This window comes from Eriocheir sinensis, chromosome 68, assembly GCF_024679095.1.
Source record: "Eriocheir sinensis breed Jianghai 21 chromosome 68, ASM2467909v1, whole genome shotgun sequence".
NCBI lineage: Eukaryota > Metazoa > Arthropoda > Malacostraca > Decapoda > Varunidae > Eriocheir > Eriocheir sinensis.
The window spans coordinates 3,779,475-3,797,399 of record NC_066576.1 but is presented as its reverse complement, the minus strand read 5'-3'; the positions used below and the strand labels follow the sequence as shown (position 1 = coordinate 3,797,399).

Below are 17,925 nucleotides of genomic sequence, written 5' to 3'. Positions count from 1 at the left end.
TGATGTCTTCTGGTAGGAAATTCACAGTCAAGGGGTTAAAAACAAATAAAGAACAGGTTTTAGCAGTAACTCTAATGACTGTAGGGATGCGTAGAAGATGTCTAACACACCTCCCACTCACCCCATGCCTCTTGTGTTGTTCCAGGTACGCCAGATGTGCGAACACTTCCACATCATGTGCTTCACCATCAAGGACCGAGCAGATTGACTACTCGCCGACAGTGCATAAGGATTCTGCAGGTGGCTGCCCTCGAAACCATGGGGAATAGGTTCACTTTCATTGTGTTTTGACCGCTGCAAACTCTCAATGGTAACACTTCAAAGTTTTAGAGTCACCCACAAGTATACATATCAAGGTGTGGTTTGCAACGGCTCACGCTAGGCTAGACTGAACCAAGCTAACACACACACACACACACACACACACACACACACACACACACGGCTGTTTACAATGAGTTTTAGTCCGTGCAGGAAATTGGAAAAATATCCCGAACCTTCACGTCATTTACCTCGGATAAATCGACATCCCGCTCAATACCCAGAACAAGCTATCTCAATACTAGGCTCCAAAGACACATCCTCTTGGTTCAGCCGATCTTTCCTAACACGACTAAGGTAAGACTGAATCAAGCTTCGGATAGCGTTGAAGAATGGACACACCTGTAGGATGGATGGTACGTTAGGTAAGTTTTCAATGTGGTACAAAATACTTGATGAACAAGACAATAATGAAAATCTTAGCTAGGTAACCGGGGCTCGTCTCTGCTCATTGAAAATACGAGGGCTTCGGTAACACAGTCGGACGAACGCCACTGTAATTAAAAATATCTTACATTCCCCCGAGCCGATACTCTATGGGGGTTAAGGGTTGGGTACAGCGTTGCAAATTATCGTACTCAGCGCATTGCATTCCCGTAGTTTCTGGCCGATAACTAGCAAAAACGAAACCCATCAATATTTTACAGTTTTAGGGCTAACTTTAATTTTCTACCGTTATTTGTGTGGTTACGACAGACTTGGAGCCTAAATATAATGCAATGTTCAGAGTACGACAGTTTGGCATCGCTGGTGGGATGTGCTACCAGGAATGTCTGTGTGAGGTGTGGTATTATGGGAACTCTTAGACACGTCATCACAGTTTATGGGCGTTCAGGGTGGGATATGCTACCGGGAATATCTGTGTGAGGCGTGAGGTGTGGTATTATGAGAACTTTTAGACACATTAGCACAGTTCATGTTCTGACGCAATAGTTTATGGACGTTAAGGGTTGGAAATGCTACTGGGAATGTCTGTGTGAGGTGTGGTGTTATGAGAATCTTCAGACACATCAGTGCCATTCATGTTCTGACACAATAGTTTATGGGCGTTAAGGGTGGGATATGCTACCGGGAATATCTGTGTGAGGCGTGAGGTGTGGTATTATGAGAACTTTTAGACACATCACCACAGTTCATGTTCTGGCGCAATAGTCTATGGGCGGGAAATGCTACCAGGAATATCTGTGTGAGGCATAACATAAGGAGTCTGCAAGAGGCCGGTTGTGGTATGACTGGTATTACGTAAGTCCTTCAACACATCGGCACCGTTCATGTTCTGGCTCTTCCCCGACTGCGTTACCGGCGCCCTCGTCCTCGTCTGCTCCTAGGGCGGTGTAGCCAGAGTTTAGCTTCAGTGTAACAACAGTGCGGGCTAGGTTAGGCTGCTTCCTCTCTTCCTCCTCCTTGTTTCCCCGCTGCCTCATCTCCTCTGCTTCGTTATGATTCCTCGCTGGCGACGCACGACACATTAGGGCGCCCCGTACACTGTGATGAAAGGGCCTTGGTACCAGTTTTCATTTATTGCTTTGTGCCTTGAGTTGTGTCTTCTGGCGGGGCATTGGGGATAAATGGTGCAATGTTTAATAGCTTGTTACTCTAGTCAATCCTAGGTGTGGGTTAGGCCAGCTCCCCCTCCCTCCCTCCCTCCCTGTAGCCAGATGGGTGTTGGCAGCAAGGCCAGATAATGTGTGTCATGTTCTCCCATAACTTGTACAAACCTCAAAAGACTTCTACTACTGTTAGGCTTGTAACGTGAAGGGCAGCAACACAGCCCGGCACAGTGGCTTCCTGGGTGCCCTAACAAGACAACACCCCAAGTCTGGTTGTCTGTAAGGCACTAAGGGCTAGATGGAACCTCTCGTCATGTCTCTCTGGTTTTCTGTAAGTCACTGAAGGCTATACGAAAACCTCTTATGTCTGTCTGGTTTTCTGTGTTGCTAAAGGCTATATGGAAACCTTGTCATGTCTCTATGGTTTTCTGTAAGTCACTGAAGGCTATGCGAAAACCTCTTATGTCATGTCTCTCTGGTTTTCTGTGTTGCTAAAGGCTATATGGAAACCTTGTCATGTCTGTCTGGTTTTCTGTAAGTCACTGAAGGCTATATGGAAACCTCTTATGTCATGTCTCTCTGGTTTTCTGTGTTGCTAAAGGCTATATGGAAACCTCTTATGTCATGTCTCTCTGGTTTTCTGTAAGACACTGAAGGCTATATGGAAACCTTGTCATGTCTGTCTGGTTTTCTGTAAGTCACTGAAGGCTATATGGAAACCTCTTATGTCATGTCTCTCTGGTTTTCTGTGTTGCTAAAGGCTATATGGAAACCTCTTATGTCATGTCTCTCTGGTTTTCTGTAAGACACTGAAGGCTATATGGAAACCTTGTCATGTCTGTCTGGTTTTCTGTAAGTCACTGAAGGCTATATGGAAACCTCTTATGTCATGTCTCTCTGGTTTTCTGTGTTGCTAAAGGCTATATGGAAACCTCTTATGTCATGTCTCTCTGGTTTTCTGTAAGACACTGAAGGCTATATGGAAACCTTGTCATGTCTGTCTGGTTTTCTGTAAGTCACTGAAGGCTATATGGAAACCTCTTATGTCATGTCTCTCTGGTTTTCTGTGTTGCTAAAGGCTATATGGAAACCTCTTATGTCATGTCTCTCTGGTTTTCTGTGTTGCTAAAGGCTATATGGAAACCTTGTCATGTCTGTCTGGTGTTCTGTAAGTCACTGAAGGCTGTCCGGAAACCTTGTCATGTCTGTCTGGTGTTCTGTTAGTCACTAAAGGCTGTACAGAAACCTTGTCATGTCTGTCTGGTGTTCTGTTAGTCACTAAAGGCTGTACAGAAACCTTGTCATGTCTGTCTGGTGTTCTGTAAGTCACTGAAGGCTGTACAGAAACCTTGTCATGTCTGTCTGGTGTTCTGTTAGTCACTAAAGGCTGTACAGAAACCTTGTCATGTCTGTCTGGTGTTCTGTAAGTCACTGAAGGCTATATGGAAACCTTGTCATGTCTGTCTGGTGTTCTGTTAGTCACTGAAGGCTGTACAGAAACCTTGTCATGTCTGTCTGGTGTTCTGTTAGTCACTAAAGGCTGTACAGAAACCTTGTCATGTCTGTCTGGTGTTCTGTTAGTCACTAAAGGCTGTACAGAAACCTTGTCATGTCTGTCTGGTGTTCTGTTAGTCACTAAAGGCTGTACAGAAACCTTGTCATGTCTGTCTGGTGTTCTGTAAGTCACTGAAGGCTATATGGAAACCTTGTCATGTCTGTCTGGTGTTCTGTTAGTCACTGAAGGCTGTACAGAAACCTTGTCATGTCTGTCTGGTGTTCTGTTAGTCACTAAAGGCTGTACAGAAACCTTGTCATGTCTGTCTGGTGTTCTGTTAGTCACTAAAGGCTGTACAGAAACCTTGTCATGTCTGTCTGGTGTTCTGTAAGTCACTGAAGGCTATATGGAAACCTTGTCATGTCTGTCTGGTGTTCTGTAAGTCACTGAAGGCTGTATGGAAACCTTGTCATGTCTGTCTGGTGTTCTGTAAGTCACTGAAGGCTGTACGGAAACCTCTTGTATAGTGTTTGGCGTCAGAACCTTGTCATTTCGTTAGTCTTGTGCGCCGTGTAAGAAAACTACCAAGCTCTGAGTGGTGGTTGAGGCACGCACCGAGTCACTGGGTTGGGCTGTGGACCCGCCCTGTAATCTAGTCAGAATAGTCTGCACACATCCTTCATACTTATTTTAGGACGCAACAAACTTAAGGATAGTACTGCAGTTTTTCCTGATTTGGCAGCATGGTTTTTCTCCACCACAAGTACGTAGCTCCCCTAAGTGTAGGTCTCGGCGAGTGAGGAGGAGAACCCCTCTGCTAGTCTTTTGTTTACTTAGCTAAGGCAACGTTTTAAGCTCAAGGAAGGAGTTGTTGTTGTTTTCAGTAGGAAACTCTCTTCTCTGAGTCTTCAATAACCTCGGCTCAAGCACCTGCTCTTACTCAAATGCAACGATGCTAGATTATCGTACTCAGAGCCTCCTATTTACTGGTTTCTGAATTATAACTCTTCCCAAAAATCACCGGGGCGCTTCGTGGTGCAGTGGTTAGCACGCTCGGCTCACAACCGAAAGAGCCCGGGCTCGATTCCCGGGCGGAGTGGAAAAATTTGGGCAGCTTTTCTGATACCCTACACCCCTGTCCACCCAGCAGTGAATGGGTACCAGGTATTAATTAGGGGTTGTGTCCCTTCTCCTATAATTCCTTCCCCTTCTGTCTCTCTCCGGCATATGACCACAGATGTTGCGCCGACTAAACGAAACTTTCCAACTTTCCCAAAAATCACCAATAATTAACCATTTTAACAATAACTACATATGAAACCAGTTATTGGGGTTGCATATAAGTGAAAAAAACGTGTAAATTAAACATTTATTTGGATTTTGGACCCTGCGTTATTTAAAAAACGCGTAAACCAAACTTGCATAAATCGAGAGTTACCTGTATTGGGGTCAGAAATCAGGAAACATAGGAGGCTGAGTTCGAGAGTTTGCCATCGATGCTCAAGTGGTTCTGGTCCAGTCTGGTGGCATGGCGCTCATCACTCGGAGCCTCACGCTGTAACTATAAGCAAGCCATTTCAAATAGTCCGTTTGGGCATTCAATTCCGCGGGTCCTTTCCTCTCGGTTACTCTCCGCAGTAACAATCAAATACAATCAAGGAAGGCAGCGGCTCTTAGCACCTGCCGACACACTCTCTGGTTAGGCTTTTACACATATTTTGTCCTCAAGGGATCGGGGGTTGTGTCCCGTCTCCTGGGGTCTGTTCCTGTCTCCTATAGTTCCTTCCCCTTCTGTCTCTCCGGCATATGACCACAGATGTTGCGCCGACTAAACGAAACTTTCCAACTTTTGTTTAGTGACTACCAGGTATTAATCGGGGGTTGTGTCCCGTCTCCTGGGGTCTGTTCCCTTCTATAATTCCTTCCCCTTCTGTCTCTCTCCGGCATATGACCACAGATGTTGCGCCGACTAAACGAAACTTTCCTACTTCTGTCCTCAAGGGATAAAGAATACACTATCACCAAGACATTACACTTGGTTGATAATACTGAACGCTGAGCAGTGCAGCGGCTACTTCAGGCATCCGACACCAACAGGTTAGGGAGGTAAGGGACCCAGGCTATTGCTGCAGCGTGAGGACTATCATTGGCGGTGCCGGGAGCGGTGCGATCAGCTGTTCGTTGCTGCACCAGTGTGTCGCCCCAAGCCAGCCATTGCGTCATGCCTTGAGCCGTGTACTTAAAAGACACCTGAAGAATTGTCGTTACCTTGTCTGTGCTGTGACGGACCCAAGACTTAAAGGTATCTTCCATTACCACTTACACCTGTACATACAGAATCTTTCACGTCTTACTTAATGGTTGCACACACACACACACACACACACACACACACACACACACACACACACACACACACACTCTATAAAGTACAGTTTTGGCATCTTACCAGCTACAAAAAATTCAATTCCGAGTTGTTCGTGTCCGCATCAGGTTTGCCCTTCAGTCCCGACCCCAAGGCTATGTGAAGGTGGTCGCCATTGTTTAGTGACTGATACCATACGCCCCTGTCCACCCAGCAGTGAATGGGTACCAGGTATTAATCGGGGGTTGTGTCCCGTCTCCTGGGGTCTGTTCCCTTCTATAATTCCTTCCCCTCCTGTCTCTCTCCAGCATACGACCACAGATGTTGCGCCGACTAAACCAAACTTTCCAACTTTTGTTTAGTGACTACCAGGTATTAATCGGGGGTTGTGTCCCGTCTCCTGGAGTCTGTTCCCTTCTCCTATAATTCCTTCTCCTCCTGTCTCTCTCCGGCATATGACCACAGATGTTGCGCCGACTAAACCAAACTTTCCAGCTTCTGTTTAGTGACCGGGGTGAAGGGGCGCATGTTCCACTGTGGTGCCGCGTCTGTTGAGGGTGTGGGAGCATGTCAAAGATCAGTAGGGGCCGAGAGACACGTGAGGCGCACCTTCTTGTAGTGGGAGCATGTGGCAACGGTTGTGAGTGTGTGCCAGCTGCCGAGTACAGTCTGTAACTACTACATTGTGTACAATAAACACCCTCACTGGAACTGTCAACGCTGTGTATTACTAACACCTGATTTCTGCACTCTATGTGGGCTTAACAACCCTTAATGCTTATACTAGTGGCTTTCAGTGCATGGTAATCCTCCTGCTTCTCTCTCTCTCACTGTCTGGCCGGCTAATCTGCTTCTTCTTCTTCTTCTTCCACAGCATTAGTATCCCTATTTCTATATGGGGTCGCTGTTCATGATGGGTCTCCTCCATCTAACCCTGTCCTATGCCACTTCAAGGTCCAAGGTTCAATACAGTCCTTCCATCTTGTCCTGGGTCTTCCTCTCTTCCCTCCGCCACGCACTTCCATGTCCAAGTTCTTCTCCCTGCTGTCTGCCACGATACAGTCCTTCCATCTCGTCCTGGGTCTTCCTCTCTTCCCTCCGCCACCCACTTGCATGTCCATTATCTGCCGGCTAATCTGCTTCATTGATCTATTAAGGGGTTGTCACATGGAGACTTCTTGCCTCTATTCGTGGTTTTCAGTGCATGACCATCAACATCATCGCATTGCATTTCCGTAGTTTCTGACCAATAACGAATGCAAAAAACAAATAAACAAACATCAGTAAATAGGAGTTTTAACGCTAACTTCAATTACCTATCGTTATTTGTGTAAGTACGAGAGTTTGTGGCTTAAAAGTAATAGATGAGGTGGTGAATACGATAATTTGGCAATGCTGATGACCATCCTCCTCCTGCTTCTCTCTCTCTCTGCCTGGCCGGCTAATCTGTGAAGGGGTGATCATATGGAGGCTTCCTGCTTCTACTAGTGTGTTTCAGTGCATGACCATCCTCCTGCTTCTCTCCCTGCCTGGCCGAATATACTCCAACCATTTCAAATAGTCCGTTTGGGGGTTCGATTCTGTGGGTCCTGTCCTTCCCTCTGCTCCGCCACATAGCCCCAACACCTGTCCCTTCCTCTCATATGTTAGCTATAGGTCATATATGAGAGGGGGAAATAGGTGTTGGGGCTGTGTGGCATAGCAGAGGGGAGGAAAGGACCCAAGGAATCGAACGGCCAAACGGACTAATTTGAAATGGTTGGAGTGTAATCTGCTTCACTGATCTGTAAGGGGCTGTCACATGAGGCTTGCTTCTCACAACGCTTAGAACATCAGTCACTTCAGATGCACGTAATAGATTGTTTTATTTCTAATCTGCTTCACTGATCTGTAAGGGGCTTTCACATGAGGCTTGCTTCTCACAACGCTTAGAACATCAGTCACTTCAGATGCACGTAATAGATTGTTTTATTTCTAATCTGCTTCACCGATCTGTAAGAGGCTGTCACATGAGGCTTGCTTCTCACAACGCTTAGAACATCAGTCACTTCAGATGCACGTAATAGATTGTTTTATTTCTCTTGCAAATTGTAGGAAAGACAGGGAGTGTGGTGTCGAGTGCGTACATGTGGCAGCGTGTCCGAGGCATAGGGCACGATTAGCTGCATTGCCGTCAGGGGAACACAGGAAGAACAACACCCACCCCAAGCTGATCACGGGGTTGTGTTGACTGTGCAAGCGGTTGACTGGTTCTTTAGGTCTGCCCGGCGCTAAAATGACCAGGTCTAGCACCGTGTTGCCTGCGTAGTGTGAGACATTGGAAAGTCTGGAGTTATCATAGATGTCATCCTTGGAATCAGTGTGAAATGCCCTTTTAACTTCACATACTTACTTTTTACCGAGGCCTGGCACCGTGTAGCTTAGTGTGAGGCATGAGAAAGTATGTGTGGAGTTATCATAGATATCGTAGATGCCTTGCAATCAGTGTGAAATGCTCTTTTAACTTCACATACTTACTTTTTACCGAGTCTGGCACTATGTAGCTTAGTGTGAGACATGAGAAAGTGTGTGTGGAGTTATCATAGATATCGTAGACGCCTTGCAATCAGTGTGAAATGCCCTTTTAACTTCACATACTTACTTTTTACCGAGGCCTGGCACCGTGTAGCTTAGTGTGAGACATGAGAAAGTGTGTGCGGAGTTATCATAGACTTCGTAGACACCTTGCAATCAGTGTGAAATGGCCCTTTTAACTTCACATACTTACTTTTTATCGAGGCCTGGCACCGTGTAGCTTAGTGTGAGGCATGAGAAAGTGTGTGTGGAGTTATCATAGATATCGTAGACGCCTTGCAATCAGTGTGAAATGCCCTTTTAACTTCACATACTTACTTTTTACCGAGGCCTGGCACCGTGTAGCTTAGTATGAGGCATGAGAAAGTGTGTGTGGAGTTATCATAGACATTGTAGACCCCTTGCAATCAGTGTGAAATGCTCTTTTAACTTCACATACTTACTTTTTACCGAGGCCTGGCACCATGTAGCTTAGTGTGAGACATGAGAAAGTGTGTGTGGAGTTATCATAGACATCGTAGACGCCTTGCATCCAGTGTGAAATGCCCTTTTACTTCACATTCTTACTTTTTACCGAGGCCTGGCACCATGTAGCTTAGTATGAGGCATGAGAAAGTGTGTGTGGAGTTATCATAGATATCGTAGACCCCTTGCAATCAGTGTGAAATGGCCTTTTAACTTCACATACTTACTTTTTACTGAGGCCTGGCACCGTGTAGCTTAGTATGAGACATGAGAAAGTGTGTGTGGAGTTATCATAGACTTCGTAGACCCCTTGCAATCAGTGTGAAATGCCCTTTTAACTTCGCATACTTACTTTTTACCGAGGCCTGGCACCGTGTAGCTTAGTATGAGGCATGAGAAAGTGTGGCGTTACGTATTAGAAAGAGATCCTTGAAGCAGAGTAGAGACAGATACAAGAGAGGTTAGAGGTTTTGGTAGTTGAGTGGCGTTATAAATGATGGCTTTTCATGTCACATCCATCCCTGATCTGACTTTACTTAGCAGACACGAGATAACACCATCCATTCACCCAGGCAATTTTGGCATGCGACTCTTTTTTTAGTAACTCTGCCGATAGACGAGATTCTGCCTATGAGAACCTATTGGCTTCACCTGATATTTATTGCTGTTCTTTGTGTACGTATTAGAAAGAGATCCTGAAGGCAAGTGGAGACAGATACAAGGAAGGTTAGAGGTTTTGGTAGTTGAGTGGCGTTACAAATGATGGCTTTTCATGTCACATCCATCCCTGATCTGACTATCCTTAGCAGGCATGAGTTAACACCATCCATTCACTGAGGAAGTTTTGGGGTGTGATACTGTCTTTTTTTTGTAAGTTTCTGGCGATAGATGAGATTCTACCTATAGTAAGTACCCAGCATACCTGATATTCCCTGCCGATCTTTGTGTGACGACCACCAAGGAGGTTTTGGCATGTGATTCTGTCTTTTTAATAACTTTCTGCCCATGAGAACCCAATGACTTCACCTAATATTCCCTGCCATTGTTTGTGTGTCGATCAGTAAGGGAGTTTTGGTATGCGATATTTTCATTTTAGTAACTTTCAGATGATAAGTACCTAGCAACATCACCTGATATTCCTTGCTGTTCTTTGTGTGCTGATCAGTAAGGGAGTTTTGGTATGCGATATTTTCATTTTAGTAACTTTCAGATGATAAGTACCTAGCAACATCACCTGATATTCCTTGCCGATCTTTGTGTACCATTCAGCAAGGGAGTTATGACTTGCGGACTTGTCTTTTTAGTACCTTTCTGCCTATGAGAACCCAATGACTTCACCTAATATTCCCTGCCATTGTGTGTGTGCCGTTCAGAAAGGGAGTTTTTGACATGCAGAATTGTCTTGTTTAGTAACTTTCTGCCATTAGATTAAATTAAGTACCCAGCGACATCACCTGATATATTCATTGCCATTGTTTGTGTTCCAGTTGTTTGAGCCTTGAAGTGTGCGGTTGTGTTGGTTGTCGGGTTGTCGGCAGCGCACGCCTGCATGGTTTCTAAAGGGCCGGTCGCCCCCACCAGCAGAATTCTTTGCACTGTCCCTCGGATGTTATGTTTACTCACTGTAGATTTGTATTTGTGTTTTGTTTACCATGTGTTTTTTAGGGTGTAAGAGTGGATGTTTTGTGGTGGGTCCAGCGTGCAGTGAACCCTCTCTCTAGGCTGTAAGTGTGGATGTTTTGTGGTGGGTCTGGCGTGCAGTGAACCCTCTCTTTAGGCTGTAAGTGTGGATGTTTTGTGGTAAGTGTGGCGTGCAGTGAACCCTCTCTTTAGGCTGTAAGTGTGGATGTTTTGTGGTGAGTGTGGCGTGCAGTGAACCCTCTCTTTAGGCTGTAAATGTGGATGTTTTGCGGTGAATCTGGCGCACAGTGAACCCTCTCTTTAACCTGGTAGCAGCGACGGGACAAATTTGTGGCTTTACCGTGTACCAGCGCTGGGCCAAATTTGTGGCTTTACCGTGTACCAGCGACGGGCCAAATTTGTGGCTTTACCATGTACCAGCGCCAGGCCAAATTTGTGGCTTTACCGTGTACCAGCGCTGGGCCAAATTTGTGGCTTTACCATGTACCAGCGACAGGACAAATTTGTGGCTTTACCATGTACCAGCAATGGGCCAAATTTGTGGCTTTACCGTGTACCAGCGCTGGGCCAAATTTGTGGCTTTACCATGTACCAGCGCCAGGCCAAATTTGTGGCTTTACCGTGTACCAGCCAGCGTAGACAAATTTGTGGCTTTACCGTGTACCAGCGCTGGGCCAAATTTGTGGCTTTACCATGTACCAGCGCCAGGCCAAATTTGTGGCTTTACCATGTACCAGCGCCAGGCCAAATTTGTGGCTTTACCATGTACCAACGACGGGCCATGACATGACATAATCCCCCCTAAAATAGAGTATGTATAAATTGATCACAAATGCATTGATGTATATTATATAATGATTTGTGTGAGTGATGTTTTTTTTGTCATTAATTCGCTTAGAGGAACCTTTAAGAAACGTGACCCCCGCAGCTGCTGGGTTAAGGATCATTCAGTTAGGGAAAACCAGCCTTCTTGAACCTTAGTAAGTTAACAAGCATTTCTATAAAGACTTATGTTATTTTGTTCCATAAACTTAACAAGCATTTCTATATAGACTTGTTATTTTGTTCCATAAACTTAACAAGCATTTCTATAAAGACTTCTGTTATTTTGTTCCATAAACTTAACAAGCATTTCTATAAAGACTTCTGTTATTTTGTTCCATAAACTTAACAAGCATTTCTATAAAGACTTCTGTTATTTTGTTCCATAAACTTAACAAGCATTTCTATATAGACTTGTTATTTTGTTCCATAAACTTAACAAGCATTTCTATAAAGACTTCTGTTATTTTGTTCCATAAACTTAATAAGCATTTCTATATAGACTTGTTATTTTGTTCCATAAACTTAACAAGCATTTCTATATAGACTTGTTATTTTGTTCCATAAACTTAACAAGCATTTCTATATAGACTTGTTATTTTGTTCCATAAACTTAACAAATATTTCTATATAGACTTGTGTTATTTTGTTCCATAAACTTAACAAACATTTCTATAAAGACTTCCGTTATTTTGTTCCATATCTTTTATTTGGTCATTTTGTTATCAGTGTTCAAACCAGATAACACCATTTTTACCTGATGAAGTTGTGTTACTGTAATCATTTTGTGTTTCTTATATAATTGTTTTGTATGTGTTGCTGCCTCAGTATTGCAAAGTGTAGTTACGAGTGTTCCATATCTTTCATTTGGTCATTTTGTTTTCGGTATTTAAAGCAGATAACACCATTTTTACCTGATCAAGTTGTGTTTCTATAATCATTTTTGTTTTCTATACATTGTTTTGTATGTGTTGCTGCCTCAGTATTGCAAAGTGTAGTTACGAGTGTTCTATATCTTTCATTTGATCATTTTGTTATCAGCATTCAAACCAGATAACACCATTTTTACCTGATGAAGTTGTGTTACTATAATCATTTTTGTTTTCCATACATTGTTTTGTATGTGTTGCTGCCTCACAGTGTTGCAAAGTGTAGTTACCAGTGTTCCATATCTTTCATTTGGTCATTTTGTTTTCGGTATTTAAAGCAGATAACACCATTTTTACCTGATCAAGTTGTGTTTCTATAATAATTTTTGTGTTTCTTGTAGTACATTGTTTTTTATGTGTTGCTGCCTCACAGTGTTGCAAAGTGTAGTTACCAGTGTGTTGAGCGGAGGGTTTGCTGGAGCGCCGCGCCATTCAGTTCATACTCCTGTCTTGCCAAGTGTTAGGGCGGTAGGACAGCCCTGGTGTGTACTATTTATAATACTCTGTGGTTGTAGCGTGTGTACATACATACGTACACACATACAGGGCACGGCTGTCCGCCCGTTGCCTCACCGCGGGAAAATCTCTTGAGTGGTCCGGCTGCTGGTTTTAGTGCGGTCGGTCATTTTTCAGATGTCGTTCTAACTTATTTTAGGTATGAATTTAAGTTTTGTTTATGTTAACCCGGTAGCAGCGACGGGCCAAATTTGTGGCTTTACCGTGTAGCAGTGACGGGCCAAATTTGTGGCTTTACCGTGTAGCAGCGACGGGCCAAATTTGTGGCTTTACCGTGTAGCAGCGACGGGCCAAATTTGTGGCTTTACCGTTTAGCAGCGACGGGCCAAATTTGTGGCTTCACCGTGTAGCAGCGACGGGCCAAATTTGTGCCATGATATAAACCCCCAAAAATAGATGATACATAATCTGATTACAAATGCTTTGATATGTATGTATTATGAAATGGTTTGTGTGAGGGGTGATTTTTTCTCATTTTTCTCAGTTGGGCGGACCATTAAGAAACTCGATCCCCGCTGCTACCGGGTTATGTTTTGTTTATGTTAAGCATCCAGATTCACAAGCTTTATTTATTTTTTTCTTTGGGTGAGTTCCTGTGTGAAGCAGTGATGGAGCGCTGGTGAGTGTGCGTTGTCCCGGCATCCAGCAGTGAAGGGTCTTGTGAGTCATGGTTGGCAGTGTTAAAACCCAGACTGGAGTGCTGTTTGAGTCCTAGCGGCTTCCTCTCAGCCCTCCAGCACCAGTCCTCAGCTCCACCCCATCACACCCTTGCTGATGTTGGGTGCACTGTTGCCAGCACTCAATGGAAGAGGGTCAAACCTAGCCTTCAGTGTGGGTGACCTCTTTTATCAGTGACTCAGCGCTTGGCATCATCTACAACTTCTGTTTGTGGCGTAGTGAAAACTTAAGACACAGCAGCATGGCCACAGGAGAGCACCAACACCAGCCTATGCACAGAACAGGAAGCCCCGCCAAGGTTGTTCCTCTCACAGTCTAGTTAGTGTTCTCTGTAAAAGGGAGAGGTAGTGTTAGTGTGTGCTTGGTGCCGAGCCACTGAGGGTTTGGTGTGTGGCTCAGCATGTGGCCAAGTGTGAGGCTGTAAGGGATGCAAAACACAGTACAGAGAGGCTCGTGTATTACCATTACAAACACTCATTACACATTGTCTGTACATACTAACAGACTGCCATATTTAAAGGTTGGATTGAGGGATATATCCAACCCCTCGCATCCCTGTAAAAGTCTCCCAATGTCATAGGTTGGGTTGAGGGATATATCCGACCCCTAGCATCCCTGGAAAAGTCACCCAAAGTCATAGGCTGGGTTGAGGGATATATCCAGACCCCTCACACCCCTGGAAAAGTCACCCAAAATCATAGGTCGGGTTGAGGGATATATCCGACCCCTCGCACCCCTGGAAAAGTCACCCAAAATAATAGGTCAGGTTTAGGGATATATCCAGACCCCTTGCACCCCTGGAAAAGTCACCCAAAATCATAGGTCGGGTTGAGGGATATATCCGACCCCTCGCACCCCTGGAAAAGTCACCCAAAATAATAGGTCAGGTTGAGGGATATATCCAGACCCCTTGCACCCCTGGAAAAGTCACCCAAAATCATAGGTCGGGTCTAGGGATATATCCAGACCCCTTGCACCCCTGGAAAAGTCACCCAAAATCATAGGTCGGGTCTTGGGATATATCCAGACCTCTCGCACCCCTGGAAAAGTCACCCAAAATCGTAGGTCAGGTTGAGGGATATATCCAACCCCTCGCACCCCTGGAAAAGTCACCCAAAATCATAGGTTGGTTTGAGGGATATATCCAGACCCCTTGCACCCCTGGAAAAGTCACCCAAAGTCATAGGCTGGGTTGAGGGATATATCCAGACCCCTCGCACCCCTGGAAAAGTCACCCAAAATCGTAGGTCAGGTTTAGGGATATATCCAGACCCCTTGCACCCCTGGAAAAGTCACCCAAAATCATAGGTCAGGTTTAGGGATATATCCAGACCCCTTGCACCCCTGGAAAAGTCTCCCAAAATCATAGGTCGGGTCTAGGGATATATCAGACCCTTGCACCCCTGGAAAAGTCACCCAAAATCATAGGTCAGGTTTAGGGATATATCCAGACCCCTTGCACCCCTGGAAAAGTCACCCAAAATCGTAGGTCAGGTTTAGGGATATATCCAGACCCCTTGCACCCCTGGAAAAGTCACCCAAAATCGTAGGTCAGGTTTAGGGATATATCCAGACCCTCGCACCCCTGGAAAAGTCACCCAAAGTCATAGGCTGGGTGAGGGATATATCCAGACCCCTTGCACCCCTGGAAAAGTCTCCAAAAATCATAGGTTGGGTCTAGGGATATATCCAACCCCTTGCGCCTCTGTAAAAAAATGTCAAGCCCCGGAAAACGACTTTGACACGAGTATGTACAAAGTCAAGCCTCTAAATACGACTTTGAGTATGTACAATACACAGTCACCCTTCAAATAGCACGGTTTCCAATAGCTCGGTTTTGGTTTTCCGTGGATTTTCGAAGAAGATTTTTAAGGATTTTTAAATTTCCCGACAAGCAGGAAATTTAAAAATCCTAAAACATCTTCCATGACAATCCGTATAAAACCGAACTATTGGAAACCGTACTATTTAAGGGCCAACTGTACTTGAATTTTACTCCCATGTGGGTCATTAGCAAGGTCATTAGCAAGTTGCTGTACATAGATGATACAAAGTGTAGACTAGTTATCATGTGAAGTAATTTAATTAGAATAGTATTTTTTGTAGCGTTAGCTGTAAAATGATTTATAGTATTTCTCTGTACGTTAGCAGTCAGTTAATTTATACTGTATGTTCGTAGCATAAGCATTCACATAATTTACACTATTTTTCTAGGTTCAGCATTTTAATTTACATTTTTTCTGTAGCTTAAGTATTTAAATAATTTTCACTTTTTCTGTAGCTTAACCTGTAAAATGCTGTATGTTTGTGGTGTAAGCATTCATATAATTCACACTATTTTTCTAGCCTCAGCATTTACAGAGTTTATGCTTTTTTTTTTTGTAGCTTAAGTATTTAAATAATTTACACTTTTTCTGTAGCTTAAGCTGTAAAATGCTGTGTTCGTAGCATAAGCATTCACATAATTTACACTATTTTTCTAGGTTCAGCATTTTAATTTACACTTTTTCTGTAGCTTAAGTATTTAAATAATTTACACTTTTTCTGTAGCTTAACCTGTAAAATGCTGTATGTTTGTGGCCTAAGCATTCACATAATTCACACTATTTTTCTATCTTCAGCATTTTAATTTACACTTTTTCTGTAGCTTAAGTATTTAAATAATTTACACTTTTTCTGTAGCTTAACCTGTAAAATAAGTTATACTATTTCTCTGTAAGTTAAACCTTCAATTGCTTTATACTTATTTTCTGTAGCTTAATCATTCACATAATCTACACTATTTTTCTGTAGCAAATATAAGCTTTAAAATAAATTATACTATTTTTCTGTAAGTTAAGTTCAGTTGCTTTATACTTATTTTCTGTAGCTTAATCATTCACATAATCTACACTATTTTTCTGTAGCATATATAAGCTTTAAAATAAGTTATTCTGTTTTTTCTGTAGCTCAATCATTCACATAATCTACACTATTTTTCTGTAGCATATATAAGCTTTAAAATAGGTTACTCTATTTTTCTGTAGCTTAATCATTCAGATAATCTACACTATTTTTCTGTAAGTTAAGTTCAATTGCTTTATACTTATTTTCTGTAGCTCAATCATTCACATAATCTACACTATTTTTCTGTAGCATATATAAGCTTTAAAATCAGTTATTCTATTTTTCTGTAGCTTCATCAGTCATATAGTTTAATAAGAGTCCACTGAGTTGCATTACGTCGTGTCATGGCCAAGGCTGGACACGAGACGGCTGGTTGTTATCACTGGAGCCCCAAGAGGTTGGTGGCGCTGCATGTAGTTGGTTCACCCGAGTCTGAGGTGATTGATTGATTGATTGATAGTTTATTGTTGCAGGTAAACAACAAAGGAGAAGGGAGGAACATGCCATCCCAACCCCCAGGCAGGACAGAGTGTGATTATACAACTATTAATTGGCAACTTGCAGGCACACGGCACACTGTTCGATTTCATGAAAAAGATACGATTCACTTAAGAAACACATATTTGTCTGTGCCGAGGACAATAATCCAGGAGGTAAGGTTACGGTGTTATAGTGTGCCGGAATTCGACGGAGGTGGTTTTAATATTGTTGGTGCTGGCTCAGAAGGGCGCCACACTGTAAATATCAGCAGCAACCTTACTTATTAACAAAACAGCGGTCTGCAACACTACTGATCACCTCAAACTCAAAATCTACTATAATTGGTGGTATTGATCATTGCTGTCTGTATATTGCACATACAGTGGAGGTGTATACAGGAAGACTTGGCATTGATGGGATTGGATGAGCATTGGGCAGAAGACAGAGTAGAATGGAGGAGAGCCACAAAGCGTCCAGCCGCTCAGGAAGTGAACACGGACGTTAAACAAAATGATGGTGATGATATCGCACACACATATGAGCGTTTCTGAAGTGAATTGTATCTTCTTTCACAAAATCGGACTTGCCGTGTGGCTGCAGGTTTCCGTCGCACGATAATGCACACCTCAGACTCGGGTGAAGCGACCATAGCACCGGACACATCGCCAGGGAGGTGGAGTTAAGAGTCGCTCCTTACAACCCTTGGGAGCAGATGATGTGAGACCCAAAAGCATTTAACGGTACCGACCTCAAGGCTGTGACACGCCCAAGAAGTGTGGTGAGAAATATTTCCGTGCAGCGCTGAGTGGAGGGAGTGTGTGGTGAGGAACAGTTCTGGCCGGAGGGGTTTATCTCTCCCCCGTAAACCAACACTGTGAGGGAGATGAAGGACAGAATACCCTCCTTGAGCTGACTCCTTTGACGTAAAAACAACGACAAAAACTGAGGCATAACAGACTAAAGTTCTCGATTGTGTCTGGAAACATGCGACCTTAAATTTTGTATGTAATTACGTATTTATTTATGTATTTATTTTAGACTAATGTGTTGATTTACTTTCCTATTACCATCATTACAGACATCATTGTTAATATTTGATGACTCACTCTTTTTGTTTATCTATATTTCTTTACGTCGGTGCTGCCAGCGATGTATTCTGATCCCAGTTTGACGAGGCTGAGAATTAAACTATGTACAATATGA

General features: G+C 43.6%; 1 protein-coding gene and 2 long non-coding RNA genes across 87 annotated transcripts in view; 2 read left to right on the top strand and 1 right to left on the bottom strand.

Annotated features, from left to right (window-relative positions):
• The window catches only part of LOC126988142 (ethanolaminephosphotransferase 1-like), a 25,484-nt gene extending 15,085 nt beyond the window's left edge, over window positions 1-10,399 (top strand). Inside the window, exons 8-9 of one of the 5 annotated variants that reach the window (XR_007741543.1) lie at window positions 146-310; window positions 10,258-10,395. Coding sequence is in view for 2 of the 5 variants with exons in the window: in XM_050845982.1 (XP_050701939.1) it covers window positions 146-208 (63 nt within the window). In the remaining 3 variants the exon portion in view is untranslated. Of the gene's footprint in view, window positions 1-145; window positions 1,955-10,257 lie in introns of those variants that run through there. The other 4 variants (XR_007741542.1, XR_007741545.1, XM_050845982.1 and 1 more) reach the window with 4 other exon arrangements.
• LOC126988143 (uncharacterized) lies at window positions 1,282-13,998 on the bottom strand. Of its 50 annotated transcripts, none has more exons than XR_007741572.1 (7): window positions 12,303-13,998; window positions 3,730-12,147; window positions 3,526-3,627; window positions 3,271-3,372; window positions 3,169-3,219; window positions 2,963-3,015; window positions 1,282-2,229 (listed from the first exon to the last, which is right to left on the bottom strand). It is a non-coding gene; the product is annotated as an uncharacterized LOC126988143 (long non-coding RNA). The 50 variants fall into 50 exon arrangements; XR_007741551.1 differs by lacking the exon at window positions 2,963-3,015 and adding an exon at window positions 2,382-2,485 and having other exon boundaries at window positions 1,282-2,277; XR_007741575.1 differs by lacking the exon at window positions 2,963-3,015 and adding an exon at window positions 2,329-2,381.
• LOC126988146 (uncharacterized) lies at window positions 13,796-17,925 on the top strand. Of its 32 annotated transcripts, XR_007741625.1 has the most exons (7): window positions 13,797-13,936; window positions 13,997-14,057; window positions 14,118-14,183; window positions 14,244-14,360; window positions 14,422-14,725; window positions 14,785-14,906; window positions 15,027-17,925. It is a non-coding gene; the product is annotated as an uncharacterized LOC126988146 (long non-coding RNA). The 32 variants fall into 32 exon arrangements; XR_007741617.1 differs by having other exon boundaries at window positions 13,997-14,183; XR_007741622.1 differs by lacking the exon at window positions 13,997-14,057 and having other exon boundaries at window positions 13,801-13,941; window positions 14,123-14,183.